Here is a 10,617-nt window from a genome sequence, read left to right on the forward strand (position 1 = left end):
CCCACTTGACCAAAACCAGGCTTGTTACTGTATTTTCAGCGACTCTTTTAAGCTGGTCTGACTCTGTCTTGCTACCACACAACAGTACAACATTTTCCTCGCTCAGTGATCCCACTTCATCTCTCTGAAACTCTCTTTCAACATGGATTTCCTTTCCATTTTATTTTATTCTAAACCAAGCACAAAAAAAAAAGTGTGTATACATTTATGAACTGTGTGTGTGTGTGTGTGTGTGTGTGTGTGTGTACCATCGTGTGAGTAAATGAGGTGTGTGTGTCTTTTGTGTGTAGCATTTGTTTAGTAATGACTTTCTGCTTGCACATGTAGGCATTTGTGTGTGTGTTTGTGTGTGTGTGTGTGTGTGTGTGTGTGTGTGTGTGTGTGTGTGTGTGTGTGTTTGTGTGTGTGTGTGTGTGTGTGTGTGTGTGTGTTTGTGTGTGTGTGTGTGTGTGTGTGTGTGTACATATCTGCATTTATAAATATATGTTTGACGATTGTGAATTTGTCCATATATGTGCCTGTACATATGTGTGTGCTTGGGCGTGTGCTCGGCGCGTGTTTGCTTGGCGGCGTTGGGATTAGGAATCGATTAAGAGGAAATTGCTGGGGGGGGGTTCTGTTCAGCTCTGGCAGCAGCAGCCTGTGGCATGATTACAGTGCGCCTTCAGAGCGGGCCGGTCACCAGCTTGTTTGTAGGGGATTAGAGAGAGGAAAGAAATGAATCATATTTCTAAGTCCTGAGTGTATCTCTGTCTGTGTCTGTGCTTCACAGTCCATATGCTGCTGCTGGGGGATTACAGGAGCACACGGCCTGAAGACACGGGAGGGGGTCTATCTATCTATCTATCTATCTATCTATGCTCACAATATCAGTGACACCAAGAAACTCTTAAAGTTTAAAACTCAGTTGTCAGACCAACAATATAGCTTTTTCTACAAGTGTACACTGGGCAAACGACTGCAGTCCACTGCACTTTGTTAATAAGCTTTTGGACTGGCCAGTGTTATGCTGTGTCACCGTGAAGCTGAACCCAGCTCTCTGTTCTCAGGCTAAATCCCAGTCAGAAGGCAGAGTCTCACTGTTACTGGGCAACCTGAGGAGAAAAGTGCAACAACCAGCCAAGACACGTGGCCTAATGTAACAGTGATCGGTACTGAATATCTATCTGATTGTGTTAAAATACGTTAATTATAGCCCCATTATGCATTTCACAGTTTGCAATGTGTAAGATGTGGCCGTGTGCGACATTCTCAGACTTGCAAGACGTGCAGGTTGAGCTTCAGCTCAAATGTACACTGTAGTTTTTAGTCAAAGTTATAATAAAATGTCTTAAGAAACCAGTTCAATAACGTTTATTCAGGGTTTGATAATCAAGACAGCAGCGAAATCGACCACGATCCAAAGAAAGGCTCCACTCAGCCGAGAAGCAAGAGAGGACAAGAGGACTAAGCAACAACAAATGAATGACATGACGTTATCCCATGGGCCCATACCAACAACAACGCACACAGGAGGGGGATGAATATCAAAAAGTGGACAGAAAAGCATGAAAGCAGGTTTGTTAATCCTACCATTTCCCAAAAGCAGTCCCAAAGTTAGATTGAATTATTCATTAATTGTGAGACACTTTCCCATGTATGTCAAACTTACCTTGGCTTATTTTGCTGCTTTGCCATATTTGGCAGCGACTCCTTAAATTTACAAGCGCGTTCACCAGTTAGGAATCTGAGCTGACTTCACACTGGATGCAACCAAATGAGGATCATATAGATGAATGAGAATGTTAATTCAATTGTCATTTTGGTGCAACATTTATATAAAGTTTTCCACTTTATTGGAGTCTGTCCCATTGTGTCATTTTGATTCAGTGCCCACAGCCTTGTTGTAGGATGTCAAGCATCTCAACACACCATGAGCTCATAGCATGCCGAAAGCCTTTCAAGTAGTGCACTTCTGACAACCTGCCACTGAACTGACTCTCTGCCCTATTGGTAGCAGGAACATACAGAAAGGTTCAGCAATCCAAAATAATCTGCCCATCTCTCAGACTTCAGTTTTGGGGCTGGTGGAGCGGCAGGCCTCAGTATTATGGTAAGTTCTAATCTGTTTTCTGTCCTCTCTGCCCTGCTCCCTCTCATCTCTGCCTTATAACCACTCAACCTCTTGCATGGATTAGTGGAACGCTCCCAGAAACGGATTCCCGATCTCCTCTCCGTGTATGTCCGACACTCCCTTTTTTTCCTATTGCAGCCCTAAAGGGCAGAGATACAGAAGGATGACACATGTCAGAGGTGTAGCCCAACCTTGATTCAACCCTTACAGCCGGTGTTCAGCAATGAAACGCTCAGATCCAATGACTTACAGAACACAATGACAGCAGAAGTTTTAATGAAGTTGTTTAATGTCTCGAAACATCATAGCTATCTAGCATGGTAGTGGTGAGACTGGTCAAACACAGAAGACAAATGAAATATACAAAATAATTCATGTCAGAAAAATAAGCACAGAAGATTATAGTAATGCAAAAGATAAAAGTACAGTAAATGATTAAGAAGCATAAACAGCATTGTATCCTATTACTGCTACTTTTATTGGATAAACCCCTGAGTTTGAAAAAACAAAAACAAAAACAGAAGAAGCAGAAACCAGAAAATTACAAACAGAAAAAATAAAAAGTTGGCAGTTTTCTAGAAAGTAAGAAAGAGAGATTCTGTTGGGTGGAGTGCCTGTGTAACAACACATTGCTGATAACAGACTTGATTGCATTTTCAAGTTTTAATATTTACAAAATAACAACAAAAAGAATATTAGCAATGTCCATGTCAGCTGAAGACATAATATTAATGATGATAGTAATAATACTGGTAATAATATCAACTTCAAAACAAATTACCACAATTTTTACTTGAACAAATTCACAAATCTTTATAGAAACATAATGTTGTTTAGATCTAATACAAAAAAAAAAAAAAATCAAACAATACAACAAACACATAAAGTGGTACCCATTACATCTTTACAGGTTAGGGTGGAGAGAGGCACCAAACTCTCTGTGCAAAGGGGGGCTGCCTAGCGGCCCAGTCCCTTCCCTTTCTCTGGTGCGGCCTTCTCTCCCATCAAATATCTCACTGGAGCAGTTCAAAAAAAGAAAGAAAAAAAAATACGATGAATTCATTTGTAAATTCAAGAACTGCTTCAACAGTCCTCTAACCTCATGCAAACACTGTGAGATGTGGGGGGGGGGCTCGGCTGCCAAGAGCCACAATGTGACCATTGTTGCCCAGATTGTCTGGAAGTGATCCAATTATACTAACAATGTACAAGCCATTCTGCTAATGATTACAACCATGCTCAAAGGCAACAGGTTTGTACTGCAGTCACTTCAGTGACCAATTCTACCCCCTCCGCTTATATTACACACAGGCCGCAGAGGGTCAGTATCATACAAGGCTACTGGGAATCATCAGCTTCTGTCTGCTATACAGTTTTCACATGGTACTGAATCGGTGGCCACCCTGTAAAGACAACTCTTTTAGATGTCTGAGTGGGTCAGTTGAGTTGTTTGGCTCAAAGCTTTTTGAGTCAGCTTGGTGATGAAAAGCAGCTTTGTAAAAGAAATACATCACAGAAAATACAAGACAAAATCTAGAAGGAAGAAATAAACATAAGCTTGGGATCTCATCAGGTCAACATGTCAATTTCAAGGCTGTCTATGCAGTAAACCTGTAGGTCATTGAAACTCTTGTTGTGCTGTTACAATTTAGAAAAATAATCTCGGCTTCAAATTTGGTCCAAGTCAAGGCCAGTCAAACAGTTTCTGAATTCATCTCTATCAATCAAACCAAATAGAAATATTAAAATAAAATCCACAAACCATAACTACGGAGTCATCAGTCAAATGGATGCATTCTGCAAGTGACAAGTGGCTGTCTTGTCATCACTACCAGTGTTTAAATCACAGCAATTTCAACCTTCTCATTCACTGAGCTGGAGAATGAGAGCTGTCGTTCTTTCTTAGTAATCTGATTATATTGTGCAGATATTGTAATCATGTGTTCCTTTTGCACAGCCATTCCTTGATTTCAAGGCGGATTTCTATGCTGTTAAACTTAAAAACTCTACTGTCGTCTCTTTGTTACAATCACCAAGCCAAGCATGAACAGATTAGTTTACGTCCAAACATACTTTTTTCTTACAGAAAAAATGAAGAGATTATTTCAGCTGATTAGTTCTTCAATTGATATGATTAATTGATTTCTGTTTCCAAAGTTCTCTTCCTTCCTCTAAAACACATCAAAAGTAATCTTGGGTTGTTATTCACTCCACTTCGATTCGTTTTGATTTCTCAATTTTTTCCCATATCCCCTCCCCTCCCCACCTCCCATTTCCTGTTATTTACAAGACCTGGAACTTCCAGGAGCTCTGGTCTTTGTAGTCTAGACAGTCAGTGGCATTGAAATTGAGCTTCCAGGCAGCTTGGTCCTTGTAGTCTAGACAGTCGACAGCTCCGAAGCCCAGCGAGGCAGCTGTGTAGCCCTGTGAGGAGAGTGAGGCGGGGGACTGGCTGAGGGGCCCGCCCATCGACGAGGCCGTGATGGGGCTCAGGGCTCCTCCAGTGCCTGACAGCTGCGGGTGCATGGGGGACAGGTAGGAGCTGCAGTCCAGGCCAGTGAAGTAGGAGGAGGAACCTGCGTAGCTCTGGCTGTAGGCTGGGGCCTGGGTGTAGGTCATGGGGTAGGTGGTGGTGCGCTGCATGCAGGGGGTAGTGGAGGCAGACAGAGGGTCTGGCAGTGGAGAGATTGAAGCTGGGCTCCAGATGGACACCGTAGCGCTAGCTGAGCTGGAGCTGGGGGTGATGGCGGTGCCTGGAGGCGGGGGTGGAGGGCTGTAGGGTCCATTGGTGGGGTTGGCACTGGCCTCAGTGTTGGCCTCACGGGCAGGGGACGCCTTCTTTTTAGGGGGTCGTGGTTTGGACTGGCCTGTGCTCTGCTGCTGCTGCTGGCGGCACTTGGCACGACGGTTCTTGAACCAAACCTGGAGGATGGCAGAGAGTGGAGATTAGTATAAAATCAGTTCTTCATTGTCAAATCAACTGCTGAAAATAAACAGTAAACCTGTAAAAACTGCTATTGTGAGGAGGCCTGTGTTATGTCTCTCTCTCTCTCTCTCAAACACACACACACACACACACACACACACACACACACACACACACACACACACACACACACACACACACACAGATAGACGTTTCTTTCTTTCAGTGTGACAGTACTAAGGTTTACATCGAAATACTGTGTGCAATATAATACTAATACATATAGCACTAAAATAGTACTCTGTATAGTGATCTTTCATGTGTTACCTGGACTCTGGACTCGGGCAGGTTGATCTTGAGGGCCACCTCCTCCCTCATGAAGATGTCTGGGTAGCGGGTTTTGGCGAACAGAGCCTCCAAGATGTCCAGCTGTGCGCGTGTGAAGGTGGTGCGCTCCCGACGCTGTTTACGCGGGGTGCCTTCAAAAAGAAATCCAGCATATTATTATTATTATTATCATCATCATCATCATTATTATTATTATTATTATTGATATGATTATTATTAATATTATTATTATTACGCCTTCGTTGTTTTTATGATGCACGAAGATTCTGCACGAAAATTACGTGACCAAAACTTTATGAAAGTTCTTCACAATTTTAACAGGCCGATTTATTAGACACAGCAGGAAGTTCCAATCTATTTTAGGCTATTAAAAATACCCTAAGACATGATTTAGGCGTTTTAATGAAGAACACCACAAAATGAAGTTTCAGTGATTGCTTGTGAATCCAGGGAATGATTTCAGCTCTGCCTCGCAGCACAGACCATAAAACACAGGCCGTTTGTTACTCCTTTACTTTGTGATTTATAGATATTATTCTGCCCAACGTGCCTGGGGAAATACCGAATAAAGTTCCATAAATTTCAGTCGATAATTCTCTTCGGATCATACTGGATCATACATCTTGAGTCATATATACAAGACGAAATGTTTAGTTAAGTCAAAGAATGTCTTGATGATTGATGCATTTTATTGGATCGAATAAAAATGATGTAACATGTCTCACGGTGTTATCTTTTATGAATGAGACTGCTTGAATCGAAATACGCAGTGCAAAGAAACGAAAGCTCCTCCGTCTCATAGATTTGGAATTTTTAAAAACGGTCTTAAAACGCCGTCGAAGCCGGCTCTCCTAATCTGCGACGGGGCGGCCGAGCTTTGTAACACGCCTCCCGTTCTCAGTGCCAAACACCGGCGTCAGTTCATTCAAACTCTCCTCTCAAGGATGACAGATGCTGATCGGGTCATGTATCCCAACCCAACAATATAAGACGTAGTCGCTCGTGAAAAAACAAAAACAACACGATGACACAAAATAAAATACAATGAGCATCCTTTTGTAAATAGGTTACACGGTAAGAGCAACAGATTGGAGTCTGTTTTGATGTTAAGTCTGTGTGAGAACAGGCTGCGTTTCCATTCACACACATTTTTATTGTTTTTTGACTCTGTAATCCGCTGAACTTATAGGTCAAGTGAACACATGCTCTGATGGCTGAAGAATCAGAGACTTCTAATCATACACATAAAGCGTAGCCATGCAGCGAAATGTAAAAAAAACCAAAAAAAACAACAACAAAAAAAGAAGACAGGATATAACGACATTTTCGGTGAATTCCTTCTGTTTCAGCATTTCAAAACCAACGTTCCCACTTGAAACAAGGACGAGAGGACATCTTTAAATACATTAAAAACGTAGCCTACAGCTGGAAGCCACGGGCTCTTACTTACTGGGATATCCTACGGCGGCGGTGTGGAGCAGATCCATGCCCGGGCCGGACAGCGTTAACCCGTTCACGGCGTAATGGGGTTGCTTAATGTAGGACATCATGCCTCCTGCCGGCTTTAAAACACTCCCTCACTCCCTCACTCTCTCTCTCCTTCTCTTTGACCGGGGGCCGGGTCTCCTAGCTAGTCTCCAGGGGGTGTCTCTCTCTCTCTCTGTCTTTCTCTCTCTCTCTCTCGTTTTTCCCCCCTGCCACTCCCTCCCTCTCTGTTTATCTTTTACCCTGGGTTGTTTGTCACTTAGTTGTTGTTTTCGGTTTTTCCTTGCTGGCCTTCGCCTTCACTGCCTCTGTAGGCTACTCTGACTTAGTGCCGTCGAGCCAGGCACCCGTGGTTCTAACTGCAAAAGTGACGGCTGCGCGCCTTTACACCTGTTTTCACTCGATGCGTAAAACCACGGCAGAGCCAGGAACCCGATGTGTAGTCTATGCTTCCTCTGTGTAGATAAGACGGATAACAACAACTCAAATCAACCCAAGACTATGAATTCTGACACCACAACGAAGCGGGAAAAGGCTAACTAAACAAGACCCGTGCTATGATGCAGTGGCTCCCCACCCAGCCGTGCGTAATTGCCGTGCGCACCGACGTCGCCAGGTGAAAAGGTGCAGGAAACAGCAGTTCCAGAACAGCTCGGTCGTCTGCGGTCTAGTGGCTGCTGAAACGAGTAGGGGCCCCTGGCGGTCCCTGGTCCCTGGTCCCTGAGGAGAGGATGTGGATCTGCAGGGTGGACAAGTGAGGCGAGCAAGAGGAGACTGGCTAATTAGAACTAACTTCTTACCCAAGTAGACACCCAGAGCCCTCCCTCTCTCTCTCTCTCTCTCTCTCTCTCTCTCTCACGTGGGCGCGCTCACTCAAACGTGCGCGCACACACACCTACTGTCGTTATGTATTCATGTGGGGCCCGTAAGGCTACTGGTGATAATTTAGCACAGACTCTGCTCCTCACAGACACTCAAGATTTGCTTTGCATGTCTCTAATTTTTATAATTTTCATTAAGGTTTGTTTTAGTCTGTGATCCACGCAGCAGAAGCATTTGTCGATATGTGGGCTACATATACTATAATTAATAAAGATTCATTTCCAAAAAAAAAAAGAAAAGAAAAACGCAAGAAATTTAAAAAAAGAAAGAAATTAAGACAGAATTCAAGTTTGTTCGGGTTCATGAAGACACTTGGCAGGTTTCCCTCATACAGTTAGGAGAGACATTTTGTTGTTATGGAGACTTTTTCGAAATTGGCCTCCTATAATAACTGGGCGGCCCTGGCTGAGTGTGGAGGCTGAGGTCGAGCAACTGAGAGGCGGAGAAGGGGGTACAGGCCGGATTAAGAGCGGCACAAAGACCGCGTTGTTCTGCTATTAAATCCCCTTCTGATCCCCAACATGCTCCCCTCGGCCCATTCACTCATTCAATAATAGTAATAATAATATTAGTTTCATTCGTTTAATTTACATAATTTATTGGTGGATCGTAAGTTCATCCCGCACACAATAAATGTTTGATATCCAACTTTCGTTGCCTATCAAGTAATGGAGAAGCTCACGATGTATCATTTATGGGAAAATATTAAAGTGTTCCGATGTAGAAAAATATTCTTCAAATGAAACCGGAACCAGGTAGGTCACGAGACCCCGAAATGAATGTAAAACAATAGATATACTGAATGATTTGGACTCAAATCATTTGAGCCTGAAGACACATTAGGTTGTGTTTGTTAAAGTTTCTATAAGCCAGGAGGCCTTAGCCTACTGAGACATTTTAACTCTATATCCACGACGATTTTATTTTCCAGCACTACGGTAAATCTTGATGCGAACGAGGCTTATCATCATTGCAGGTTGTTTCGTTTCATCGTCCCCTTCATTTCTGCCCGGCGTCCTCCAGCAGCCGTGGGCCTCCTCGTCAGACCCGGTGTGTGTTCACCGACACGGAAGCGTCGCGTCTTCTCCGCGGGCTGGTTCGGCCTGTGCCATCCTCTGCGGCGAGACAATTCCACTGTGTCCAAAGCCGATTCTCCGCGCTTGTTAATTGAATCGGATTTCTTATAGTTTAGAATCCACGCGCGCAAATGCACGCGCACACACACACACACACAAACACACACACACACTGACACACAGAGACCCATGTCGCTACAGCCCAAACTGTATAAGGGGTTTATCTAGCTGTGTAAAGCCAAAGCGGAGATATAAAGACACACACAGAGCGACAGGGAGACTTTACCGGCGTGTTTGAACGTTTCTAAATCTCGAATAAAATGTCTTCACCTGCTGAGGTGTGTGTGTGTGCGTGTGTGTGTGTGTGTGTGTGTGTGCGTGTGTTTGTGTCGCTGTTTGAGTGTAGCGGGCCTTTGAGTGAGTGTGAGGGTGTGTGTGTGCGTGTGCGTGTGTGTGTGTGTGTTGTTGACATTTGGATACCTTCCGTCTCAGGTGGACGCCTCACCTGCTCCGCATCCAGGTAGGCCCTGCCTTTGTTTGTTTTGTTTGTTCGCTGTCTCGCTCCGCTCGCCCGGGAAGCTAAACTTAGCCGCTAGCAGGGCCGACGCACTAAGGCTAACTGTGACTGGGCCCAGTCCGACGACCGGAATGTCTCGAGACCTCCAACTGAAAAAAAAACAAAAAACGGCGGGAATAGCGAGAGACCCTCCGACATGCCTCAAAGCGCGCGCGGCACTGCTCTGCACGCGCACACTTCACGCACCTGCCTCTCTTAGACTCTTCTTCTCCTGTACTTTTGATCGCAGTCATGAAATACATCCTTCAGATGTCAACGTTATTCACCTACGTGACTGTGTTCATAGTGAAGTTTCATGCTATTTCTTTAACAGGCTGTGGCAAAACTAGCATACAAAATAAAGAAATCAGTTAGCCTGTGTTTTTAACTTTAAGCTATGATAAATGGCGCTTTCAAAAAAAATCTTTTTGTTCAGCAGCAGCCTCTTTAAACTTCATTTTATTGGACTTGGTAGAGTGACAGTACAGGATTACTATAGGAATTTAGAGTGCCATTTACAATGCTATTTACACGGTGGGCCGATGCCTGCATCTAGTATCATCCCTGAAAGGGATTGGACAGTTGCTTATTAGCAACATTCATTTCCTACTTATTTCGATATTTTGCATTGTGGCAATATTTTAGGGACATATGAGAGAGCTGGATATATGAATGAATCACTGTAATTTAAAATGCACAAAGGCCATAGTTATAGGCCTCTTGTATTTACTCATGCTTAATTAAATGGGATTTTCAGTTCTCATGCATGATTGGGCTAATTACTTGATTAATTACGACTTTCTCGGCCTGCCACTATCTTAAGGTAGCTTGTATTATTGGTTTTGGACTGTTTCTGTGCCATCTCTATAGGAACTTACAGTCTGCATTAATTTTGTTCATTGGTTTGTCAATATAATCTAATATGTTTATATCACCTACAATTCATGATAAAAAAAAGTTACCAACAACTCTGTGTTTATGGTTTTCATAAGACAGCATTTGGTACAGTGGATTAGGGAAGCTGGCTGTCTAATTTATTCTGTTTTATTCGTTTCAGCACTTCTTATTCCCCTTCAAGCAATTTAGTTTGAAAAGTTTAATCTTGTTTTTTTCTTTTTCCTTTTTTTAAATGTGGGTATATGCATAATTATATAGGCATGCCCTAGGATAAGTACTATATATTAATTCTCTTTAAGATCAAGACTAGGTATTTCATTGTTGCATGACACGG

The 10,617-nt window shown here is 43.3% G+C and overlaps 1 protein-coding gene across 2 annotated transcripts; it reads right to left on the reverse strand.

Annotated features, from left to right (window-relative positions):
* Window positions 1–2,427: 2,427 nt before the first annotated feature.
* LOC120792551 (homeobox protein otx5-like) lies at window positions 2,428–9,443 on the reverse strand. Of its 2 annotated transcripts, none has more exons than XM_040131812.1 (4): window positions 9,311–9,443; window positions 6,838–7,611; window positions 5,367–5,518; window positions 2,428–5,035 (listed from the first exon to the last, which is right to left on the reverse strand). In XM_040131812.1, exons 2-4 carry the CDS (start codon window positions 6,935–6,937, stop codon window positions 4,397–4,399), a joined length of 891 nt encoding a protein of 296 aa, XP_039987746.1. In that variant the 5' UTR covers window positions 6,938–7,611; window positions 9,311–9,443; the 3' UTR covers window positions 2,428–4,396. The 2 variants fall into 2 exon arrangements, with proteins under 2 accessions (XP_039987746.1, XP_039987747.1); XM_040131813.1 differs by having other exon boundaries at window positions 9,336–9,421.
* Between the last annotated feature and the right edge of the window lie 1,174 nt (window positions 9,444–10,617).

The sequence above is a fragment of the Xiphias gladius genome, chromosome 7, assembly GCF_016859285.1.
Source record: "Xiphias gladius isolate SHS-SW01 ecotype Sanya breed wild chromosome 7, ASM1685928v1, whole genome shotgun sequence".
NCBI classification, from domain to species: domain Eukaryota; kingdom Metazoa; phylum Chordata; class Actinopteri; order Istiophoriformes; family Xiphiidae; genus Xiphias; species Xiphias gladius.